The 27,345-nt window shown below is 38.0% G+C and overlaps 1 protein-coding gene across 1 annotated transcript; it reads left to right on the top strand.

The window, feature by feature from the left end:
* The first annotated feature begins 1,048 nt into the window (after positions 1-1,048).
* LOC128228169 (NACHT and WD repeat domain-containing protein 2-like) lies at positions 1,049-27,211 on the top strand. The gene is made up of 9 exons (XM_052939327.1): positions 1,049-1,968; positions 11,159-11,364; positions 14,521-14,733; positions 17,046-17,187; positions 17,863-18,498; positions 19,203-19,342; positions 20,440-23,511; positions 24,294-24,416; positions 24,929-27,211. The coding sequence occupies exons 1-9, from the start codon at positions 1,824-1,826 to the stop codon at positions 25,472-25,474; spliced, it is 5,223 nt and encodes a 1,740-aa protein (XP_052795287.1). The 5' UTR covers positions 1,049-1,823; the 3' UTR covers positions 25,475-27,211.
* Positions 27,212-27,345: the final 134 nt, after the last annotated feature.

The raw sequence follows: 27,345 nt of genomic DNA on the forward strand, positions 1-27,345 counted from the left end.
ACATGTGTATGTCTTGATTTTGAATAAGAGTGTCACTTTAAAGGACATTTTCTTTGTTCAGTAAAATAATTTAAAAAGAAGAAGAAATTTAATTGCGATATTGTATGTTGTAAATTAATTTTAACTGCTGATGATGGACGATACACAGCGGCAATGCATGTCAGAGGCGAATGTGGTTCACCTCAAAACAATAGCGGATTGAAAAGACAAAAACAAAACAAAATCGGGGAAATGCTTCCTATACAAACTTAATGAAATAAGTTACGTTCACTAGCGGATCAAGGGGAGGGGGCATCCGGCGCACGACCCCACCCCTAAAATCGTCAAATTTACCTTTTATCTCAACATAGGAGACCAAAGTAATTAAATTCGTCCCCAAATGCACCATTAGCGACTAGAAACTAGAACTGTTATGGTTTTCTTTGATGAGTACACCCCCCCCCCCCCCAAACACACACACACTGCCAACACGTTAAACCGAATACATTTTAGTTCCTAGTCAAAAGGTTACGCCCCTAAGCTACGTCCCTCTAACGTCAAATCATGGATCCGCCCCCAACATTCCCCTCCACCCCGATATCAAGAAAACCCTTCACCTCTGATTTATTATAGAAACATAGAGGCTTCAAGTTTTACCCTAACCCCTTCCATCCCAAGCTTTCCCTACGCCTATTGAACGCCGCCCGAAATCTGCCTATCGATTGGTGAAAATCAGTATCTAGATCGCTCTGATATTTACAACGTTGTCATGTGAAAAATAAACAAAATATCGTGACAGTTTTTAACAAAGATAATGGAAAACATTTCAAAATGTTTCTTTAATTTAAATTCAAACAGTTTTGAACTTAAATTAATTTACATATCTACAGCATTTGAAACGTGTTTTATATTTATATATAGCCCATTACTTAAATGCACCGCGCGATGCGAATGACTGGTTGCCAATGTAAACAAACGCCACGCCCAAATTGATAGCGACCAGGCGCTTTATCGTTAAACCTATAATGCACTACCATCGATTACTAATAAGACAGTGGTGCGAGTTTATAGAAAGGTTTCACATACAGTACCGGAAATTATAAGTGTTATATACAACCAGATCATTCACTACTGTGAATATGTAGACCATAAATGCCTTAACTCATTTAAGGTACGTGTTAAGATTACGATGTTTGTGAAATCTCTTTTCATCTATTCAATTCTTCATGGATAAGTTTAAGCCTTCACTCTGGATTTGTAATCAATGAACTTTTAACTGGAGTACAACTGGCTAACGTGCTTTAGAATTGATCTGGTGAAACACATTTTCGCTGGTTCATACATCTTTCATGCGGGGAGGCATTTAAACCGCTTCATTCATTGTGGTATGAACCATACATATGTTTCGAGCGTTTTTAGTTTATATAGCTGTTATATAAATGTAAACAGTGGTGGTTGTATGGTTTTCGTTTAACGGAAGTGGAGACAAACAGACAGAGACAGCTAAACGGACACATGCTGAAAACAACAGTCCTCTATACAGTTTACCTTATAAGAGGCATACCCGGAATATTTTCTTGAAACATCGGAAATTTAAGAATATGAAATGGACGTCTTAACCCATAAATACATTTTTTATAAAATACGGATATATAAAGGCATACAAACAAATATATTTATGAACTAATTTTTAACTTGGTTTAAGTTTAGAAAGCCAGTTATACATGAATGCATATCGATAAATAGAATAGCTCTGATCGAAGGATTGATGGTGTTAAACGCATGTATTTTAAGTGGATCTTAGTTCTGAGTTGAGTTAAGTCGGGGGGAAGGACTAAAACAAGATGGGTCCCATGTCGACTGACCCCCGGGGGAGTGGAGGAATGCCGGAAGTGGCGGTGGACCCGGGGCTCCTAGATGGAACCCTGGATGAAGTACCGGAAGTGGGTTCCAAGATTATCCGTGTCTTCCTCAGTTCGACCTTCTCAGGTGAGTTTTTTTACGTACGAACATTTGTAAAAAACTTGGTAAAAATTATTTATTATTTAAATAGATGATGATTAATCCTAAGATAATATGCAAACAAATACATGCAAGTTATAGATTATTAATATTTAAAGGAAACATGATTATATTACGCACTACGGATTAATTTCCCTAATAATACTATATTGTTACATGCATACGAAGACAACGGAGATTTGTTATTTATGTCGTTAAAGCAGATTTATTACTTAAAGTTATTAATCATGTCTCAATATAGATTATTTATTACATATTTACTGTATTCATATTTCGCACAGTTTATAGACTCGAGGGCTCAATGGCATACTAAGTTGTATCCCTATAAATCACGATAACAAGACATTTACATCCATCAGAAATATCCATTAATATAACAAGAGAATGGGAGAAACTGCTCGTTGGTTTAATACAGACAGACAGACTGACAGACAGACACACAGACAGGTCTTTGGTTTAAAAAACTAATGTGAGTTGGGCCTAAAAAAACATTTGTTTCGGGTTACCCGACCCTACGTACGAAATAGGCGCCGACCCCACCGTTTTGAAAACAAAATGAAAAACTAAAAATGTAGTTTAAAACCTTGAATGCTTTGTACAGAAGATCACTTCAACACCCTTCTCCAATGATGGAAATGACATTCTTATATAAAGCCCAATAAAAAAATTAAAAAAATAAATAAAAAGCCTACAAAATCAAACCATTTTTTAGGCCTTGCATAGAGTCATATTTTTTATTACATAGCAAGCAATCTGTAATGTTTACTTTCTTAACCCGAACTACTTCAAATTTACCTATGACTCGATAAAAATGAATCATTTCTCATTGATAACATTACGAACCAGACGATGCACCCATCCCCATCAATCATAAGCTACTGTAACAGGGAATTGCTTGTTAATTTTCCTTACGACTGTGCATGAAGTGTGGCTCGTTAACCAAAGATAATATCTTCTTCACTCTTTGATGGACGTTCGTTTGGTGGCGGTGACTTTTACGTCGGCGATCATGACACAGGGTCGTTGACTATTCACTCCCTGTATAGAGATGGCCAACTTGACACGTTTCTTATTGGTAAATGTTATGCGATGTCACAGGTTATTTTGACGTAACAATACAAAGCGTCAAATCACCATGTCACCTGTACTTAGTGTTGGTATTTATAAGGTGAGATTGTGGTTCAATTTATATACCACACTATCGTAGCTGGATTGTAGAGACAGCTATGTTACACGGTATTTTAATAGCGACGAGTTTTGGGGGTGACTACAAAAATTGAAATTTGATACTAAAACTAGTAACACCCTTTGAGTTTTGTTATTTCGTTACCAAACCTCAGTTGATGTTGACACATCGTCCGTAATAGCATAGTATTTACATGGGTGGAGCTTGAGTAGCGCATCATCATCATCACCATCATTATCGCCGTCGTCGTCATCATCATCGCCGTCGTCGTCATCATCTTCATCATCACCATCATCATCATCATCATCATCATCATCATCATCATCATCACCGTCGTCATCGTCATCGGCCTCATCATCATCATCATCAGCAGCAGCAGCAGCAGCATCATCAGCATCAGCATCATCATCATCATCATCATCAAACCTATGACCTCTTAGAGAAGAGCGGACAATTGTGCCACTTATGCACTGTTAGGGCTCAAACCCATGACCTCTTGGTCGAGGAGCGGACAGATATGCCCCCTAAGCACTACATGGCATATTGGGCGAGGGAGGTACGCCTATACTGCTAGCTACCAAAAACCTAACCGCCTTAAAGCGATTGGATACGTATTTATATGCAGATATTGAGAACATGAACATGTGTTATCGGTGATGGAGGTGTGTCAATGCATCACTAATGAACTTAAGTTAAAAAGTAAGTCCCCCGAAGTAGCTTTATCAGTATGCCGTTCTCAGTAAACGGTTAAAACCTAAAACTTAGCAAGAGCATTCAACACAAATGCAAAACATTAACCTGCTTAAGATTCCGAGAGCACGGTATGTATATCTAGTTCTCCCATGGTAAACAATTGAAATATTTAAATGTGAATCACGTGTGAACCACATATTGTGAAACAAAACCAAATATGTATATACATGTATATGTATTCAATAGCTACTTGCTAAAACTAAAACATCTTAAATAGTGAAGTTGGGGTTTAACTGCATTGTAAATTGGCAAGCAAGTAGATGTTGCAAGTAACAATACTAAGTGCCTTAAAATTAACTTCGTTACATTTGAAAATTCGCTTTCTTAAATCTTAGACACTTTAAACGATTTCAAAATAGCTTTGATATAAATCCCTACTTTGAAGTTTCATTCAGATCCTGCCGGGGGATCGGTTATGAAGAGATGATTAAAGTCTCTGTACAATGTACATTACTTAGTATATCGTAAAACAGTCCATAATCACAACTACGCTTGATTACTAATGTGAAGTTTCATCAAGATAGTGCGCACTAGAATCGCTATGATTAAAGTCTCTGTACAATGTACATTACTTAGTATATCGTGAAAACAGTCCATAATCACAACTACGCTTGACTACTAATGTGAAGTTTCATCAAGATAGTGCGCACTAGAATCGCTATATACACTCTGGGACCAATTCATCTGACTCCAAGGTACACAATGTTGTGAAAAGGGCCATAACTCTGTGGATGTTTTGAGTAAAACATGACGATGATATGTACCTCTTTGCTTGGTACCGAATACCTCTGTGCAGTTCAATACGAATCGGTACCAAATACTCATGTGAAGTTCAATACGAATCGGAACCGAATATTCCTGTGAAGTTCAATACGAATCGGTACCGAATCGGTACCGAATATTCCTGTGAAGTTCAATACGAATCGGTACCGAATACTCCTGTGAAGTTCAATACAAATCGGTACCGAATACTCCTGTGAAGTTCAATACGAATCGGTACCGAATACTCCTGTGAAGTTCAATACGAATCGGTACCGAATATTCCTTTGAAGTTCAATACGAATCGGTACCGAATATTCCTTTGAAGTTCAATACGAATCGGTACCGAATATTCCTGTGAAGTTCAATCGAATCGGTACCGAATACTCCTGTGAAGTTCAATACGAATCGGTACCGAATACTCCTGTGAAGTTCAATACGAATCGGTACCGAATACTCCTGTGAAGTTCAATACGAATCGGTACCGAATACTCCTGTGAAGTTCAATACGAATCGGTACCGAATACTCCTGTGAAGTTCAATACGAATCGGTACCGAATATTCCTTTGAAGTTCAATACGAATCGGTACCGAATATTCCTTTGAAGTTCAATACGAATCGGTACCGAATACTTCTGTGAAGTTCAATACGAATCGGTACCGAATAATTCTGTGAAGTTCAAAACGAATCGGTACCGAATACTCTTGTAAAATTCAATACAAATCGGTACCAAATACTCCTGTGAAGTTCAATACGAATCGGTACCGAATACTCCTGCAGAGTTCAATACGAATCGGTACCGAATATTCATGTGAAGTTCAATATGAATCGGTACCGAATACTCTTGTAAAATTCAATACGAATCGGTACCGAATACTCCTGCAGAGTTCAATACCAATCGGTACCGAATACTACTGCAGAGTTCAATACGAATCGGAACCGAATATTCCTGTGAATTTCAATACGAATCGGTACCGAATATTCCTGTGAAGTTCAATATGAATCGGTACCGAATATTCCTGCAGAGTTCAATACGAATCGGTACCGAATATTCCTGTGAAGTTCAATACGAATCGGTACCGAATACTCCTGCAGAGTTCAATACGAATCGGAACCGAATATTCCTGTGAAGTTCAATACGAATCGGTACCGAATATTCCTGTGAAGTTCAATATGAATCGGTACCGAATATTCCTGCAGAGTTCAATACGAATCGGTACCGAATATTCCTGTGAAGTTCAATATGAATCGGTACCGAATACTCTTGTAAAATTCAATACGAATCGGTACCGAATACTCCTGTGAAGTTCAATACGAATCGGTACCGAATACTACTTTGAAGTTCAATACGAATCGGTACCAAATACTCCTGTGAAGTTCAAAACGAATCGGTACCGAATACTACTGTGAAGTTCAATACGAATCGGTACCGAATACTCATGTAAAGATCAATACGAATCGGTACCGAGTACTCTTGAGAGGTCCAATACGAATCTTGCTAGGAAATTCTGAGATGAAGCACGCTCAAGAGTGTACACACAGACGGACATACGAACAAACTGGGGCCAAAATGCCCAGGGTTCAACCCGTACAACTCAGTTGTGCGGTGGTATAAAAAGTAAATTTGGCCTCCGTTACAAGTAATCATCGTCGGTTTACAAGACATTTTTGAACAAGTGGTTTATGCATCACGATAATCTAAACATGATTCAAGAAGCTATAACAGATTGTGCAAAAAATAACTTCCTAGCAAAGTACTTTAATAAGTCTAATTGCGACGAATGGGAGAAAGGCACAGTAATTGTATTTTTTGAAGTAGCGACCCTAATTGATCTTACAAAAAAGTTTCTTAAAGGCGGGCCGGAAGATTAAGATTGACAAATGACACACCAAACAATGGAACAAGATTTGAAATGACAGTAGATTTAAACCAGCTGATGAAAACTGCTGAACATTGGAATGGGGGGGATAAAACGCGGCTTAATTAGCGAAAACTATCAGGGGTTGTATTTTATGACCAACAAATGTATGTTAAACATGGGTGAAACATATATATACTTGTAAAACATTGTCATTTTAGTTTCTAAGGAAATAACTAGTCACTCAGACCTTGAACTTATTTCCAATTCTTTGGTGCATTTGTCATGATAAAACAATGATGACGACAGTCATTCATGATTTTACAGACCTAATGAAATGAAACCTTTGGCTTTGTGATTTTGCTGTAAAGATGAATTAATATTTTAAAACAATTATTACTTAAAGGCACCCAAGCACCAATGCTTCTGTAAATCTTATAAAATATGGATTAATGAAACACATGTTGTACTGTTTATTTGACAACATAATCGGTGCAAATTAAAGTCGTAAAATATGAAACAAGGTTTACCTCCATACGGAATGCCCAGTTCTATATTTAGAAGAAAAATATATCCGCTAGTACCAAAAATTATCTAAAAATAGATATTGTCGGTGTTTAATTCGGACGATTTCGAATTCTTTTTTTTTCGTTTTTGACATACTTCATACATTTCAGCCTCATAGGAATCTTAATTTCTTTTTCGTTTTCTTTTTAACGTACTTGTGTGCCTTTAATATGTTATTCCAAAAATGTGTAATCAGACATGTTTTTACCAAAGCAACATGTCCGTAGTGGGCGTGGCAGCTGATGTGGTTAAACGTCAGCAGATTGCCATTGTTAGCGTGACTAATAGGAATTCCGTTCTCTGCAAGTGTTTCCTGGTGAAACGCGCATTAATAATGAAGGTTGTTGTTTTTTCATGCAAAGTCATTCTCGTTAATATGATAGAGCATGTCAGACATGTCAGTTGCAGATGTTGGGATGAAAAGTAGTCATATTACTAATTTTTATTGTGGTCAATGAGAAGGCAGTATTTCTCAAGTTTTTAAGGACATTTATTTCAGTAAATCATTTATCAGCCGTTTTTGTTATTTTAATCAGGTGAAGCGGTAGATAAAAACAGTTGCTGGTCCAGTTAGTGGGTAATTTACACAATCAGTTGAAGAGTACTATTTTTTGTAGATTTTTGTTTCAGTAAATCGAAAATGAGCCGATATTGAGTTAAATCAGGTGAAGTGGTAGATATTAACAATGGCTGGTCAAGTTAATGGGTAGTTCACACAATAAATGTAGACCACATATTTCTTTAAAGATTTCACACAAAACATGGATATGAGACAGCGTCATATCAAACCCTTTTTGTAAGTAAAAACCACTGGCACCGGATTTTCAAACTCAATCATTTTTTTAAAAATAAAAAAAATCTTATAATTCCTTACTAAAAATTATAATACCGAATATGTAAAAAATATAATGAAAAATATTTTTTTAAAATATACACTTTGTACTGTATAATATTATACAGTACAAAGTGCATATTTAAAAAAAAAATATTTTTCAATTTTTTTTTAAATATTCGGTATTATTTTTTTGATTTTTTAAAAAAATGATTGAGTTTGAAAATTCGGTGCCAGTGGTAAAAACTAACAATCTTTAACCACTAATGACATAATTTTCATAACGTATTTCAGAATAAGGCCATTTTCAACGAAATGCTCGTTTCCGGACACATTTTGACAATATTGATTTGAATCGTAGCTATTAATTTTATCTTCAAAGGCACCTCTATTTTTTTCTTTTTCCACAATGTAAATATTTACTTCCAAAAGTGATTTAAACTTTAAGCGGTTTGAAACAATCCAGCATATACGATATACATATATACAAACAAATGAAATTCACTATGTACAGTATTAAAAGGACTGACCATAGCACATGTGAACTTTTCACATGATAAACATGTTTATTTTAATCAACCCATATAAAAAAAATCCCCCCTATCCCAAATACCTATCTTTTAACATAAGAAAAAAATCAGTACCAAAGCATATTGATATACGTAATCAACATTAAAGAGATCTACTCTCTTTGGGTGTAAGGTTGCGACCACAATATATTTGATAAGATATTTTGTTTCATTGTACCCAGTCTAGTATTAAACCATAGACCTCGTTAATTCACCAAAGTGATGTTTCAATGGCCCTTGTGGCGCATACCGGGGTTGCTAGCTGATATATGGCCAGACACAACAAGAACGGACAGGTCTTGGGGGGTCTTTCTTTCATTAAAACGTGCTGGCTCATCGGTGTGAAGGTGCATATCAAAAAGATTCTTTTCATTTATTTTCTTTATCATCATCGTTATCATCGATGTGCATATAGCCATGATCATTGCCATCACCATATGCTTCTTCCTTCGCCACCTTTCCATCCCATCTTTTCCTTCTTAGTCCCCTCCTTACTTTGCCTTTTTCCTCCAGTATCTTCATCTGCCTATTCATTTTCTTCAATTCCCCTCTTCCTTAGTCCTCTTTCACATCAGTTTCTTTCTCAATCCCCCCATTTGTCCCCTAACCCTCCCCGTTAATCCTCATTCTCCTCCTTTTCTCCACTCTCCTTCCATCTTCATATTCATCCCTAGTCCTCCTCCCTTTTCCTCATTTGCCTTTCCTTAATCCGTCTTGTCATCACTGTCTCTTTTGAATTCCACTTTCCCCTCCTCCCCATTCTTTCTCTCCTTTATCATCTTTACTCGTCTTCAGCTTAATTTCTCCTTCTCTTCCTCCCTTTTTCCTTCTTCTAAGTCATACTCCCTTCATCCACCTTATTCGTCTCCTGCCTCATCCCTCCTTCTCTTCCTCGTTATTCCCTCTTCTCCTTCATACTCATCTTCATTTTTTTTCCCTCTCCGGCCTCATTCCTCCCACTCTTCCTCCTTATTTCTCCATGTCAGTCATCCTCCTCTTTATCCCTCCTTCATTATCCTCAGTCTTCCTTGTCGTTTTTAAAGTCCATCGCACTTCCATATACCCCATATTCTTCCCCTTTATATCTCTTCTTTCTCTTCTCCCTACTCATGCCCCTTCCCCTAAACTTCCTTTCCATCCTTCTCTTCTCTGAGGTGTATGAATCTCATACGTGTCCCTTTCTCGAGTATAAACTAAGTACCGGTGTTATCTTGGGAAGCCAACAAATCATTCTCTGGCTGGGCACGAACCCGCGACCTCGACAGTACAAGTCGGACAACCATACCACTAGACCACTCACACACCCATTGGCATCGTCATAATATTTGGACAAAGTACAGTTGGCAGTAGTTTTAAAACCATCTTTCAAATCCTTCACGGAAAATAATTACTAAAATTCATATCAATCTGAAAGCTATCCGTTAATTGACTTTTTTAAACAAATGCGGAAAATTTGAATAATCCCATGTGTGTTATTACAAAGAGAAAATATCACGTACAAAGCTTATGAGTTATCGGTGCCTCATAAAGTTCCAACTATAGGGAAATTATATAATGATTAAATTGATGATAAATTATAGGTTTGAGATGCTTCCTGCTTTTAAGTAATTGTTAGATTACATGAATTAAGATCTTAATGATTAAGAATTGGCGGAGTAAGAGTAGCGAACGAGCTCTTTTTAATCATTAAGATTTAGTTCAGATCATCTAACTAACTTAGAACACAACCTCATTGTCAGCGCAACATCTGACGCAGGGATTGTGTATCGGATGAGTGGCGGACCTTTAAACACCTGCGAAAGATGAAATTCTTAATGATTAAGCATATCTGTAATTTCATTGGCTGTAAATGAAGGTTATAAAAACAAATAAATGAATGTTAAAAACATTTTAAGTGCTGTGAAAATCGTTTTTGTCTGTTTGTTTGTTTTGTTGATGTTTTAATTTAAAAATGAAACCCTGTTGAAATAGCAGCCCATAACAACGTTGATATCGAAAACAGCAAGATTGAAGGATCAAGATGGAAAATGAATCTCTCCCTTACGTGTAAACATTCCTCTGACACCCGTTCTTAAATCGTTGTGTGGGTTTTACAGACATTGCCCGCCCGTCTGTTATTTCCCATCCGTCTGTCTGCCCAAAATTGCGAAAGTGAAAATGTCCTAACGGACTTGTTCCAAAAGTCGCGATTAAGAACATGACCTCGTCGGATCGAGAACAAAGGTAACCGAAAGTAAATGGGCGTAACCGTTCTATTACTACCGTGTCGATGAATTACAACGCTATTCATTTATACCGCTCGTAATTTATTACACGTTGTCCTTGATAACAATGTGCAAAACAGGTACGTCACCCGCAACCCTCGTGATTTGAATAATACATTCGCGCTAAAGTGCTCGAGCAAAATTTCAATTGATCGGGTTGTGGGTGACATAACTACTACTCAAATGATGAGCCGCAGCAAAACCAACAACAAACTGTATTACCCATCGTCCCTATTTTTTTTCATATATGGTGGAAGAATGCAACGTTTTGCTTAAGGACTAATACCCTAGCATCCAAAGTATGGCCGCCGGAAGTGATACAAATCCAGCCTCTCCCATTACGTACATGTAAACGTGATTATTTTCAGACATGGCGGAAGAACGCAACATGCTGCTTGAGGACGTGTACCCGCGCATCCAGGAGTACAGCCGCCGGAAGTACGGTGTGGACTTTCAGATGGTTGACATGCGCTGGGGCGTGACCAACGAGGTCCAAAACGATCACATGACCTCCATTTGCTGCCTCCAGGAGATACACAACTGCCAGAAAGTCTCCATTGGACCCAATTTCGTGGTAGGTTATGTTTAAAGGGACTAACTCTCAGATTTCATGTGGGCAACGATTTTTTTTTAAACTTCGTTGAAATTGCTTTATTTTATTTACAAAAACAAACAGATAACACTAACTGGCAGATACGCATTGGAACTCTTAGCCTAAAATAGTTCAAATTCCAATATATTTAGCATTACTTACGTTTTTCTGCAAAATATAGCTTTTGTCACCTTTTAAACAATAATTGATGATGTTTTATCTATGAATGAAGAATTTCGTCTACATTTCAAACGGCACTCTCATTTTCGATGTCTGTCCCTATAAAACATAAACGAGCCCCTTTAATACCGTTCTTGTTAATTAAGCTTGACTGCGAAGAAAGTTATATGCTGGTATGATTAGGTACTAACCAGTTCTACAACTATGTACAACTAAGTGTCCCTTTTTGAGAGGCATAGAGAACGTGCACTTAGTTTGGCTCGAACTTCGTTGGCTCGAACTTAAATCAAAATATTGCCTTCCGACGTAGCATTTATGACGCAATTTATCACGTGGTATACACACACTGTATCTGAGTGAAAGAGAAGGGTTCATTAGCTACGCTCTTTCCGCCATTCTTAAAGTGATACTCTTATTCAAAATCAATACATACACATGTATAACAAACACCAAATTTGAATGATAAACTTTAAACTACTTACAAAATTATGGATTTATGGATAATATTAATAAATGATAACACAATTGTAACAGTGTATTTATAAGCAGAAAGCACAATAATATTAAATGATTGGTAAATGCTAAAAGATTTACTGTGGTCTACTATTGTCTTATAAGGTAGTAGTACCGTGTTTCATGCTCATTTCTTTCAAATTAAACTTGGTATCCTTCATAAGAACCATTGTTTCCGACATTTATTCATCTTTTTTGGATTATTGAAACAATATTAAAAATTTTGGAAAATTTTATTTGGGGGTAAGAGTGCATCTTTAATCATAAAAAGTTTACTTCTTGTCGTCTAACTATTACTTGAGCGAACGCTTTCCTACAGAAGAAAATAAGTAATAGAAAATATGAATATAAAGGTTTTTGTTACAGTTGTTACCAAAGAAATAGCAATGCCCATAATTCTGACTTAAATTATTGTCCAGTTATGGTTTAATTTTCGACAAAAAACAAACAAACAACAGAAGCGCGTGTGGCGTTCGCTTCGGCGCTCTTGTTTCCAAAATACTTAATATACACAAATATCAACTTAGTCAATCAGTTGTCGATGTGTCATTTAAGTGCCTTAGCACTCGTAACTCATCGTAATGTTTACAGAATCTCAGTTGATTTTATTTCAAAACATGAAACACATGGGCTCATTAGTTCACACCTATCTTATCTATATATGCAGTTCTAAAATGTAAATAATATAAAGCATATGGCATATATATATTCCATTCTTATCTTGAGGGGTACATGCAGGTAGACTGCAAATATTTGTTTGTTTCTTAAATTCAGTGTTAAATCAAGATATTGCAATTTAATCAAGATTTACAAATGTATATTGAAAATTCCGTTATCACCAATGTACAAATGGCCAAATATGACAACAAGGAATAATGGCAACTGACAATTTATTTGTAAATGAATGACCTTCCGATAACGTACTTCAAGGTTTGAGGGGAGGAAGGTTATTTCAGTGCTTCTCTTAAAACTTTAAGAGCGTTATTAGGCCTAAAAAAATACATTTGGTTCGGGTTACCCGACCCTACCTACGGAATAGGCGCCGACCCTATCGTTTTTATAGTCAGTTTGAAAAAAAAAATGAAAAACTAAAAAAAAAATATATATTTTTTTTTTTTTTCAATTGCTTTTCAATATGTAGTTCAAAACCTTCAATGCTTACTCAGAAGATAACATTAACACCATTCCACTATGATGAAAATGACAGTCTTATATAAACCTAATAAAAAATAAAAAAAAAATAAAAAAAGCCTACCTACCCTACCTATTTTTGAAAAGGATGTAACCCTAACCAAACAAATTTATTTTAGGCGTTAGGTACCACAAATCTTTCCAATTCAAATATTTAAAGCTGCGCCATCAAAAATAGACCGTTTTGGCAACTTTTTTGTCTTTGAATAAGCCATGTTTTTATATAAAACTGCTGTAAAAATTTCGATCGCAGTTTTTCATTTTTCCGTTCGAAACTTAATGTTTTATGGCTAAAAGCGTTACTAATGCTTTAAGAAAAAGGCATTAAACGTCAAATTTTGAACATAATTATGAAAACCTGCGATCTGATTTTTTGCCAGCTGGGTGATATCACTGGTTACAATGCATTTTCTCAAAAAAAAATGGCTCGTTCCAAGACTATGAAAAAAAAGTTGTAAAAACGGTCAGTCTGTAAGAGTGCACCTTTAATTTTTTTAATGATAACAGAAAGATAAAGATCAGCGGGCAACATTTATGTTTATTATCTCGTACAACATCTAGTCGTGCTCATTATTTCTCGTAAGAAAAATATATTATCCCATTTCACGCAAATTATAGTCATTACAATCCTTAACCTTGTTTTATATATTTCCATTGACCTTAATCTATCATTGGAGTTGAGCTTTTAGCTAGTCTGTTTGTCGACGAAGAAAATATCGGGGCATTGTGGCGACCTTGTGCTAACATTGGTGTCGGTGGCGTCATAGTCGTCGTAGTTCAAAATTGTTAACGTTGTTCGTTACTTAAATACCCTTCAAGATATTCAAATGAAACTTGGTACACATCTTGCCAGCGCGAATGTGGACATTTACGGCAAGGCCCACAACTCTTGCTTAAACATTGATTTAGTGATGCCCTTTGTGAGAAAAAAAACAACATAAGAGCGTTGGTGTTCGCGTCGCGGCGTTCACGTTACCATCGTGACAGGTATTAATGGGTCAGAAATACGGGTGCCACACATAACCAGCATGTATCGAGTCATCGCAGTTTAAACTGAACGTAACATTATAAGGTTTTAAACGCAGTATCCATCTGTAACATAAGTAACACTCCTTATTTCAGATGCCCATTTGTCAGAAATGCTGGTACCGCCCAATTTCTGCGTTTTTTTATCATGATGGCGTAACGTTTGATCTTTAAAATTGGATCCACCGTTAACGTTATATAACTCAAACACAACCTCACTTTCTTCAGGTGCTCATGGGTCAGAAATATGGGTACCGCCCCATCCCGGCGTTTATCGAGGCGGCGGAGTTTGAGGGGATGCGGGCGCTTTTAGCGGCTGAAGGAGAGGACGCCGAGGGGCTGGCGACCCTTGGACGATGGTATATCCGGGACGACAACTCTGTGCCGCCCCAGTATGTCCTACAGCCCATAGATTCGGTTCTTACCAACTACCATAGCCCGGTAAGTAACGTTTTGTTATATCATGGCTCAAAATACTGCATATGCATAATTTTTTTATGTTCATGCACCAGCAGCTGTTGAGCATCTGACAGTGAACGCAAAATGCAAGGAAAAGGACAACAAAAAACAAACAAACAATGAAGAAAACAAAAACAAATTAACAAAACCTATACTGAATATTTATGATGCACTTTAAAGTTACTTACATGTATAATCCAAATATCAGACAACTAATTGTTTCTCTTGCTGTTAAAGTTTAGCGTTATCAGAATTTGATAAACAAGGATTTTAAGAACGTTATATTAACTAATGTTGTCATGAAGTTGCGCGGGCGTGTGGTCTTGTGGTGTGGATGAAACCGGAAAACCGGAGAAAACTCACTTGTCCGGCTTGGTGACCACCAACCAAACTCACATATGCCTGGACTGGGAATCGAACCCCAAACACCTTGGTGAGAAGCGACTGCGCTTACCGGATAACCTGTACTCTTTTGAAGTGGTTTATCTATGTTTGGCTTAACTTACTATTCAAATGACATGTAAATCATTTAATTGCAAATTAATTTAAGACGTGCTCTTACATTTAGTCTACAAAATTAGTGTTCAACAATAAGAACATGATAACAATATTGAATTGAATTGAATTAGTATTTCCCTAAGCGCTCTAGATACCAGGCATACTGCGCATATTTAAGCATAGTATACATATTTTCCACTTAATGCATTATTACTGTTTTAAGTGTGTACTTATAGTTATACTCTTTAATCAAACGCCGATACACGTGCTTCAAACTATATTCATTTGGTAATTTCTTATCATTTATTGCGCTGTGAAGTCATTGTCTCATCGTTCATGATCATGTAATTGCATCTCTAAATTTAGAAGTAGAATTACCCTTGAATGCATGTGACACAATTTTTACATGTTTGAACTTTAGAAATGAATGTAGATTACACTTGCAAATATGTAAATTTGCATAATTATTTTTCATTGCATGTTGTTGTTAATATAAAAATGAACCCAGTATATACCAGGTAAGTGTTGGATTTATTACGTCGTATCTAAAATTTGACATTCAATTTAAGATCAAATAATATCTGCATGATAAAGACAGGATTTCGCATTAAAATTGCGCAAAGGTGTTAGTTATCATTAGTTTTATTAGAAACGTACATTAGACAAACGGTCCATTAATCGTAGCTTAATCCAAAATATACATTATTCAGTCTGTAATAAATTAGCGATAATTTAACACAATTCTTTGAAGGCGCATAATATAGATTGATGCAAAAATAGAATGCAGATTTGAATGCATTTTCATGTTTTACTCATTTGACTTAAGGTAGCACACCCTTTAAGATGCACGCTTACTCCCAAATATGATTTAACACAATTAATCAGTTTGTTTTAATATTTCAAAAAAGATGAATAAATGCCGTAAGAAATGGTTCTTTTGACGGTTATCAAGTTTAATATGAAATAAATGAGCAATGAACACGGTATTTTTACCTTATAAGACTATAGTAGACCACAGTACATCTTTAAGCATTCACCAATCATTTAATATTTTTGCGCTTTCTGCTATTTATACAGTATTTACATTAAAAAGTAATTAATTTCATTGTTTTGCACATACATATTAGCTTCTTTGAAGATTTTCTTACTTGAGGTCACGGCTGAAATAGGTGGTTGGGAATTCCAAACCCTTCTCTGTTTTAAACTAGACGATTCTGATTGTTTTGCATAATGTTCCCTAAAGGTTAAAGTTGACAAATAATAAGGAACAGGCCATGATTATTTCAATTGTTATGCGTCAAAACAGTGTGCTAAAATTGTAATACCATATTGCTATTTCAGTACAGTTTGATTATATATGTTGATCAAAAATGTATCATTCCGCAGAAAAATAAAATAGTTTATAAAATACATTGAAGATTCAGAGAACAGTATAATTCCTAAAGATTCTATGTTGTTTGTAAAGTGTACATCAGGGGCGAAGCTAGACCAGAATTTATGCGAAGGCCAAGTTTGCTTGTAGGTGGGGCAGGGGTGCATGCTACTCCGTGATTTTTATGATGCAGGATGCGCTTAGGTGCGTTTCCCGCTTTATATTGGGATAAACATAACACGGATAAGACAACAAACAATAAAGAGTACGCTAAAATTCTTACATGAAACATATACCCAAGCCCCTACAGTTAAGACAGCCATACAGGGCGATAACTGTATGTATGCATTTTTTTGTTCTCGTTACTATCTCTGTCTAATATAAATTAAATATTTACTAGGATCATTTCTAATTTCCGATTTAGAAAGAAGAGTTAAAACGGCGTGCACGAGAGGATTGGGATGACACTTTCGAAGAGATACGAGAGGTTCTGATGGCGGGCGCGAACCTCGCCTTCAAGACGGGCCTCATAGGCGCTCAGGGTCGTGATAAATATTTTAGTTCAGGTAGGTGGTAGGTGCTTAAGTATTCATAAGGAAGTTATCTGGACGATGTTCGAGGAGATGCGGGAGATTCTGATGGCGGGCGCAGAGTGCAACCTTCAAGACGGGCCTCATAGGCGCTCAGGGTCGGGATAAATACTTCAGCTCAGGTAGGTGCCTTTATACTTATGATGATGTTATTCAGACGATACTTTCGGGGACTTGTGCAGAGGGGGTGGAGGTTCTGATGGCGGGCGCAGAATGCAGCTTTAAAGTCGGGCATCATAAGCGATCAGAGTCGTGATCAGGTAGGTGGTAGGTGCCTTTAATAATTTATGGGGGAGTAATTTGGAAGATTTTTTTAGGAGTCTCGGAGGTTTTGTTGACGGGCGCAGAGCGCGGCTTCCAAACTCAGGTACAATACATGTAAAATGATGATAAGATCATAAAGAAAAGAAAAAAGGTATAGTCTGATTTCAACAACAACAAAAACACATTTATTTTCAACCATGTTTTCGACATAAAAACAACAACGGGTAATTATAATGAGGAAGACGTTGGGCTGACGGTCGGGCCGACTTTAGATATTGATTTCCGCCCAAATTTCTTTTAGTTAGAATTGATTGAGAGTGATTAAACTTGGTGTGTAGATAGCTTGTGTGCAGAACTAGCTTGCTAATGCTTCTCACGCTATTTCAGTGACACAAGAAGAAATAGAGATGGGAATACCTCAACATCCCGAAAAAGACAATAACATGAAATGTCTGTGTTTCGTTCGAGAGATCGAAGACCTCTCTGAAAACATTAACAACCTCAGGGCGGTGAAATTTCTCGACCTTTACCCTCGTGAAAACGGGGAGCCGGCGGAAGTGGATACTGACGCTCAGGAACGGTTAAAGCGCCTCAGGAACTATATGATACCTAAGCTTCTAAATAAAGAGAACATTGTGAAACTGACGACAAAATGGAGTGATAAAGGTGGAATCAACGTCGTCGACAACAAAGATTACCTCCAGCGGCTAGGAGAAGCATTTTACACAAAGATGGTGTGGTTGATTGATAGAAATCTGAATGATAAAACTATTGAAGAAGACGAGCATGCGCGGGAGCTCCGTGAGAGTCTCCTCTTCCGTAACAAGTGGAGTCGGATATTCTTCGGGCGGACGGAGCTTTTGACGCTCGTCCGAAAGTACGTTCAAGAGGGCGGACGGTCGGCGCCCATGATCGTCTACGGAGAGAGCGGCACCGGAAAGACTGCCGTCATCGCCAAGTGCGCCCGGGAGCTAAAGGGATGGCTTCCTGGAATGTCGCCAATTATTGTGGTCAGATTCTTAGGTAAGGCTTAAACAATGGACATGTATACATGTGTATGTAAAGCAAATTACAGTTCTATCATATGTTTAGGCAACAAATATCAATAAGAAAGATGTTAATGTTATAGGCTTAAATAAGACACGTATGCATATCAAAATATACTTAGTTAGACTTCAATATTATTGTTTATCTTTATGTTTCTTAACACAAAAAAACCCATCCGACATGGTAAACTTTTGCTCATGACACGAACTGCGGTAATTTTATACTATAAAACCAAGGCGTAATAAAAGTTCAGTCTGCTAATAGTATAATAGTGCCTAAAGGGTTTATACATTCTACAAATGTAACAGGCGGTGAAGTATGTTTGGATTTTGGAATAACAATGTAAAACATATTTAAATCACATGGAACAGATGTGCAGCATATCAAATTTTAATTATTCATTGAGATACTTCCCCGGAGTTATGGAAACTGTTTCAGCACAGCCGCGGACCCGTTTGGAATTTACCGGAAGGAAATAACTAAATAAATAGTCATGTTTTAGGAACGTCTCCACGTCCTCACACATAAAAACAACCTAAATTTTGTATATTAATTTTGTAGCGTATAATCATTTTCTTGGAAGGATTTCCGCATTGACAAGGAGCTAAACATAACTCCGGTAGCCCTCGTTTGTAATCAGCCTAGGATTAAAAAATATATTATTTTTATGTATATTTCAGGGACTTCCCCGCGGTCCTCACATCTGCATCTCCTACTACGCAGCCTCAGTTTGCAGATCTGTGACGTAGTGGGATTTCCCCGAAAGGATATCCCCACAGAGTTCAAGGAACTCGTCGCCTTTTTCCACACTCTGCTGAAGGTAAATACTGCTATTTATTTGTCAGGAATGGTCTGAATTATTTATTTGTTAGTATGACAAAATATTAATTAAACTTCACTTCTTGGTTTTATATACGATTGTATCAAAGATGCACGATAAAAAAAAGCTACGTGAAACAGTGCCTTACAATGAAAGAAGTCATTTAACGCTCATTGTCAATTTATATAAGTGTATAATAAATTTATGTACTTAGAAGAAGTATAACCATATTTGCTATTGTTTTCAATTATAGATGTGTAATTTATCTTATTATTTGTTATTTGTTAGAATGCGATTGAAGTGGTGTACAATGTTAGCAATAAAGCATACTTTTTGTACTATAATTGTACGTTCCGTAAAATGACAAAAGATACATGGTACATGGGCACAATTTAGGTCTACACTTGACAGATGCCTAAGGCCGAACAAAAAAAAAAGGTTTGTTTAGGTTAACCTTTCCCAAAATTTTTAGGTAGGGTAGGTAGGGATTTTTTTTTTCAAAATCTGTCGTAAATTCAGAGTGTTTTCTTGCACATGGCAGTCTTTCCTACATTACTGTCATTGCCTGACTTTGTTTTATCATATAAACAATAATTCTGATCGTCCAATTCGCATTTATCCGCCCTAAACTCTCTATTCGCTAACGAATATTTTTTTTGCTCAGAAACGGGAAAAAATAGTTAGGGTCGGCGCATTTTTATAGGTAGGGTCGAGTTAACCGAAACAGACATATTTGTTTTTAGGCCTAACAGAAACGTATTAATTTTAATGTAATATTATGTTTGACTCACTTGACTTTAATAATGAAAACAACAACAAAAATCAACATTTGATTGGCGTACTGATAAAAAATGTTAGAATTTATAAATGGGTGTTTCAATTAATATATAGCTATATACGTGGCCGCAAAATTCTCGGTTAAAAAGCGCCATAATATCATGGATGTTTTATCAATCAAGTCAAATAAGTTAAACATAACAATTCATTTAAATAAAAATAAAATGTTGCATCTATGAAGTGTATACCTATATTGTGTTTCTTTAATAAAATGCAAACAGTGTCATATACATGAAATGCAATGTTGCTCCTTATTTCAGAGAGCCTCCGAGCAGCCCCGCCCCATAGTGCTGTTCCTTGACTCCGTGGACCAACTGGCGTCTTCCGGTGAGCCTTACACGTTCCATTGGCTCCCTCGTCAGCTTCCGCCAAACGTCAAGATCGTTCTATCCCTCGTGCCATCCGTAAACAACTTGTTGTCGCGGTTCAGGGCCCATATGGACACTTTCAAATTTACGGCGGAGCCCATTCCGCCGTTAGGGGATACCATGTGTTTGGACATAGTCCGCGCACGCCTGGATGACAATGGGAGGACGATCTCAAAAGACCAGAGTGGAGTTATGAAGGCGGCCTTTTCGCGCTGCGGTCTCCCGCTTTACACTAGAGTCATGTTAGATGAAATTCAGACTTGGAAATCATATACACATGTCTCGCTGGAGAAGGTTTCTGCAACGCTAAAGGAGGCATTAAACTTCTTCTTCCGGCGTTTGGAGACGCAACATGGCAGCACGCTTGTCAGACATGCTCTTTCGTATATCACCGCAAGTCGAGAGGGCGTCTCCGAAATGGAGCTCCTTGATTTGCTTTCGTTGGACGACGAAGTCCTTAATTCTATCTTTCTGTTCTGGCTGCCACCCGTCCGCCGCCTGCCGCCATTCCTGTGGACGCGGCTGCGCATTGACCTAGATCAATTCTTGGTGGAGCGTGACGCTGGAAATACGGCGGTCTTCACATGGTATCACCGGATGTTCAAAGAGGCGGCCATGGAACGGTACCTCGCGGATAACGAAACTCGTGTGAACATACATTCCAGTTTAGCGGACTACTTTGCGGGAAATTGGTTTCGTAAAAAGAAACCGTTCAAGTTTAGCTCATTTCTCATGTCTCGTTTGTCGTTGAAGTCAGGTGACGGCGAAGAAGAACGTCATGTTTCCGAACAGCCGCTGATGTTCAAGCAAAACAGGAAGTTGTCCCAGTTTAACAAACGTAAGCTCACGGAACTACCGTATCATCAATTGAAAAGCGCGCGAACGGAAGAATTTCGTGACAAATGTGTTTTTAACTATGAATGGCTCTGGGCAAAGCTTAGTGCTTCAGGTTTACAACTTCTATTGGAGGACCTTGAGCTGGCGCTAGCAACATCTGATGACGCGGACACCGACATCCAAACGTTGGCGGACACCATTCGGATCGCCGGCTCCACTCTGAATGATCATCCTGAAAATCTCGCACTGGAGATCACCGGTCGCCTCATTGACTTGATGGACACGAGTCCGCGCATCCGGAACCTCATAAAAGATTGTGACGTCCATGGCGCGGCGCATTCGGCCTTGGTAGCGCCGTTTCAGATGTATGAAGTCCCAATAAGCTCGCTGATCAGCTCCATTGAAAATATGCCGTCCGATATAGGTGATACAATCATGGTTAAGAACGATTCTCGAATCATTGCCGTGTGTAGGGACGGCACGGTGTTATCCATTGACACTCAAAAAGGGGTTCCGGTAAAACAAGTTTCATTGAGTAAAGTAAAATCGAACTCATTTCAGAACATAGATTTGTATGCCAATAGAAATGAAAGGTATGTTGTATGTGAGTGTCGGTCCGCGAAAGTTGTATATGTGTTTGATGTTGACATCTTAGAAGTGAAAAATGAGCACAGAATGTCTATGGCCACTGCCTTGCATAACACTTACGTTAGCGAAAAATACCTGTGTATTGACAGCACCGTTTTCGAACTCAGTTCAGGAAAGAAGGTTCGTGAATTGAACAAGTATAACAAGAAAATGGGTTCTTTCGTGGAACTGGCCATCACCATAGATGAAAAATACCTCTTAATCGGCGACGCGGACGTTGTCGGTATGTATAATATAGAAACTGGAAAACATGTTAAAGACCTTCCGCTTCCGTCCACCGCCAGCGTGATCAAATTGACGCGGGATGGACGTCTGGCGGTCGTAGGAACTACTAATGCTTGCGTCATCAAAGTGTTTGACGTCAATGATCGCTCAAACACCTTCGGGCTCGAAGCGGTGACTTACGACCCACAGAAGGCGTTTCCGGATCTCATTATGACGGAAGACAATTACGCAACGAAGGAAGTGTCGGAAGTCTGCCTCGCTCACAAGGAGGGCGCCTTTGTCAGCCTCGTGAAGCGGAAATACCCGATTGTCTGGAGTTTGAAAAACGTCAGCACGAAACCGAGGCTCCTATCAATTCCGCAAAGCTCAGGTCCGTTTCGATACTTGTTTCAGGTTCAATTTTCTGCTGATGATAAGTTTGTGTTAGCTGCTGAACTGTCTCCCAACATTATGATGTGGGATTCGGTCAAGGGGGATCTTGTTGCGACGTTCACGGCGCATGAAAACGATCTCCATTCATTGGTTGTAGGTTCCAAAAATAACATTGCGTCGACCGTACAAGCCAACGGGACTGTGATAAAAGTTTGGGACTTGTATAAAGTTATGACCATGGAGAAAATGTCGAGTGTAAAATCGCAAGAAATGTCTGTGAAGAATGTAACTTTGCTGAACCAAAGTAACTTATTGTTCATGTCTAAAGTTCATCCACCGAAGAGTCGGAAAGCGTATCATTTTATAGACTACTTCGGCGTTGAAGTTCTTAACTTCACAACGGGTAAAAACACGACACTGCTACCATTTGACAAGTATGGACACATTGAAACGCTGTCTTGCTCGGAGGACGCTTCCGTAATGGTTGTGAATATTTCCGGAATGCGCGCGAGCTCCATTGCCGTCGTAGACCTCAAGAATGACCGTCTGCTGACGCTCAAAACGCCAGAGTGTCGCGGGGTTATCATAAGCCCTGACGGACACTTCATGTGCTTACTTTTGAAGGCTAACCCGATGCGTGTGGACCTCTATAACATCCAAAACACCGAGGCCATTGAAAAGATCGCTTCCTTTGATGGCTGCAGAAACGCTCTATTCACGCGGAGCGGCGCCTTCGTCGGCGTCCGCGGCTCCCAGCTCTTGGTGCGGCAGTCGGTGATGGACGAAGAGGAGCTGACGCTCGATCTCCACGGGAAAGTGGTGGCCACGCATGCTTCTGAAGCCGCCGGCCTACTGTTAGTCAGCGCGGATGATGGTTTACATGTAAGTTCATTAGATATTTGCATAAGATTGAAACGCTTATCTAGAAATTATGATAATGAGGTGACTATCAAAGGGACTAGATACCAGATGATCCAAAAATCGGCAAATACAGTATTTTTGAGGCTGGCTCATCTGAGTTTCCCCGTTTAAATATAGCGAATAATGGTTTCCCAGTAAAAATCTGTTAAAGTTTGTTTATGAGTACAAATAACTATAACGACGCTACTTTAAAAATTACTGCAATTTACATGGTAGACCCAGTAAATTTCGAATTGAAAAAAAGTGCAAAAACTTTGAAAGATACTCGTGTCGTAAGCGATGTGCTAGTTAGTAAGATTCAATGCGTTGTACACAACGATGTCAAATTTATATAAGTATATTGTTTAAAATATCTTTTTTCTTGCAATTGGATCATCTGGGGTCTAGTCCCTTTAATGTACACTCCCTACATGTCGTTCTTAGAAGGACGCATATCATTACAATTGCATTGATATTTCGATAGAGGCAACATGTGCAATACCTCAAGGGCGGTAATAAAAAAAGCAACATAAGTTGATTTTCCCACTTAGCAGTACATTCGTTACTCTCACACCGCCCATTCTTAATCGTTACGATTTTAATTAATGTCATCTAACTATTACTTAATACGATACGTTTATTGAACCACAGCTAAGGTCAATAAAACCTTACGTTCTTAATATAAACGAGGCCCAACACTTGAAGTGGAGTGCGTCATACAGTTTGTCACTACAAATACCTGTCATGGTTTTCATCTATTTCAGTTTACTGTGACGGCGTTCCGTACCGATAGTTTCGGCGCTATCGGCACCATCACTGACGTCAGTAAAGGCGGTATCAGCGATGTCGCCGACGACGGCTCCGTCTGCATTGACGCACAGTTGCAGGTTGGTGTTTTAAAGTTAGGGTAAACATAGGTTTTTTGACAGTGCCATGAGCCCTTGTTTGTAGAAAAGCTTCAATTCGTCTGATAATAAATCCATTGTTGAACATTTTTTCTAACAAACCCAGTTGAAACTGTTCCTACATAATTTCACTAATACCCAATAATCTATTTACTAACAAAGCGCCGATAAAAACCATAGTATTATTTGGTATTTAGCTCCCTGTTCCTCAAAGAAAACTGACGAGATATTGTGATAGCCTTTGTGTCGTTGCCGTCGTCGTTCAAAAAGTTTACCTTCAAAATAACTCAAAAACTGTTCAATATGTTCAAATGAAACACGGTTCACATGTTGCCATAGACAATACGCACATGACTAGCAAGGACCATAACTCTGACGTGAATAGTTGTCCAGTTATGCCCCTTTTGCGACATAAAATAATATAACAGACAAGCGAAGGGCGTTCGCTCTACTGCGCTCTTGTTTCAACTAATGTATGTAATTTTCTTTATCAGATATTCGAGCTACAGCGCTGTAAACAAGTAAAACGTCTGTTACTCACGTCTAAAACTGACGGCATCACGTCCGTGCGTCTGTCCAGCGGCGGGCGCCACGCGATCTTTATTGACAGTGTACAAGGGCCCTGCGTGAAGGTGTGTCGAGTCGCCGACAACGCCATTATCTCACGTTGCTTCCTGCACTGCGTTCCGGAGTCTATCGACTTTGTTCCGGCATTGGACGTCTTCCTCGTCGTCGGCAAGGATAGCAAGAAACTCTACATTCTCGCTCTCCGGGACCAGCGAAACCCGGACTTCGAAACGCGCGTGGATAGACTGAAAGGTATCCTAAAGGCCAACGGAGGAACGGCCGTCGGCGCCCTGGAGCTCTCTGAGAAGACAACGGAGTCTTTAAAGGCGTTGGCGACCGAGGAACAGGTGAAGCATATGACCTTGACAGAGCGTCAAGCGTCCATGCTCCAAGTAAGCGTCCGCCGTGCTACCAGCGCCAAAGGGCCGCATCCCCGTCAGCGGCACAAAAGTTCCTCGTGTACCCTTCTGTAGTTGACACTTAAGAACTAGCGCTTCGATGCCCCGGGACTTTGGCACTACGATGCCCCGGGAATTCAGTGCTAGTGTGACCATGAAATAAGGGGCTAGTGTGATCCTGGAATTCGACTCGTTACACGTTTCTCCGGTTTGTAGTTAAGTTGTTTATGGATGTGATTTCGATGTTATTTGGACTGTGGATTATTGTGATATGTTTTTATATTTAACTGGACACAAATGTGAAAAAGCTTCAAAAAGTTTTCACAACTAGTGAACAACTGGATCTTTGTTATCGGGCATTAATTTTGTTATCATATATAAATATGTTCAGGGATCACTTCTGTATAATGTTATTTGTAAAAAGTGTATATATGCGTATTTTTACAAGAAAATGGCCTAAGCATATCAAATCCATCGATTGTTTATTGTTAGAAATGGTTTAAATAAACTGCTTCATTTCTTAAAATCATATAACAATGTCATGTATTTTTGTACTGTTACGTAAAGGCTCATTTTAAAGAAATTTTAACGGTCTCTACATGTTTTTATATATTATATGTGTTTTACGCAGTCAACTTTAAAGTTTTGTAAAATTTGCGAAGTAACGATTCTTTGGTATGATTATTAATTTCGATTCAGCTCTGTTATAAAATAGTTACTGTTTTCGTTCAACGATATGAAACATGTATACAGTCAATCCCCGTTGGCTCGAACTCACAGGTACCGGCGAAAATACCTCGAGCCAAGCGGGAATGCTTACGATCAGTTTAAAGAAATCGGTTTTTTACATCCAGTTCGAGCCAACAGGGAAATCGAACCAAGCGATTTTGAGCCAACGGGGTTTGACTGTACATTTACGTATTTGATAATTTTGTATTTGACACAAAATGCACTGCAACTATTTTTTCTTTGCATTCAGTTGTTTTTTGCACATTAGTGAACGTACATTTTTTTTAATTTAGTGCTAGTTACTAGTATTAGGAATAATTAAACGTGTATCAATGAATATTTCATTTTAATTATCAAAGGAATGCTATTTCCCTTCAGAGTCTGTGATAAAACAAGTTGGTATTTATACGTTAACGATTATAAACAAAAAATGTATGTATGAACGAAATGTTGTTTGGTTCAAGTAAATACACAAGTAAGTTTAAAAGTTAATAGATGCATGCTTATTCCATTTTATCAACGATGTCTAAAATCACCATTTTCAGTTAAAACGCCCGTGTTACAAATCAAAATGATCGTTTAAATTCCAAAATCAATTGACAAATGAAATTGATAATTGAAAAAAATAGCAACTAAGAAATATGATTTCGAAAGAAAGTGGTCATACGATTAGTTCATTTTTATAGGGCGAGTACGTTACTTCAGCTTGTCGGATTTGTGTTTTTAAGATGTTGTCATAGTCTTTGTGTCGTTGTTGGTATTACCCAAAACCGGTTAAAAGTATAAACATGGAACTTGGTATAAACGTTATCAATGAGTACCAGGTTCAATAACCCTGGCTAAAATATATCTTGGGAAATGCCCCTTACCCTATAGAGAATTACAAAACAGACGAACGTTGAGATCCCCTTGCAGAACTCTTGTTCGTGTTACTCATTACTGGCTGTGATAATGTCTCAACATTCTTATCTTTCTCATTTACACTTTTTATATTAAAAGTGAAAAATGCATTTAATTATTTATTTATTTTCATAAGAAATGTTTTATTTATTATAGTATTATAGGAATAAATGACACAAATGGCATCAACTTGTACATTTTCCCAATTATAATTGAAGCTGGCATGTTTAATTTTGCTACTTTCACAACGGAATAACTTATAATTTTCCCAATAATTGTTGAAAATGTAATGTATAATTTTGTTACTTTCACAATGG

The sequence above is a fragment of the Mya arenaria genome, chromosome 3, assembly GCF_026914265.1.
Source record: "Mya arenaria isolate MELC-2E11 chromosome 3, ASM2691426v1".
Classification (NCBI taxonomy): Eukaryota; Metazoa; Mollusca; class Bivalvia; order Myida; family Myidae; genus Mya; species Mya arenaria.

Excerpts from the sequence above, each read along its gene's own strand:
- LOC128228169 (XM_052939327.1), top strand. The coding sequence starts at position 1,824 with ATGGGTCCCATGTCGACTGACCCCCGGGGGAGTGGAGGAATGCCGGAA. Across the intron at positions 14,734-17,045 it reads TTACCAACTACCATAGCCCG|AAAGAAGAGTTAAAACGGCG; the intron begins GTAAGTAACGTT and ends TTTCCGATTTAG. Across the intron at positions 17,188-17,862 it reads TGATAAATATTTTAGTTCAG|TGACACAAGAAGAAATAGAG; the intron begins GTAGGTGGTAGG and ends ACGCTATTTCAG.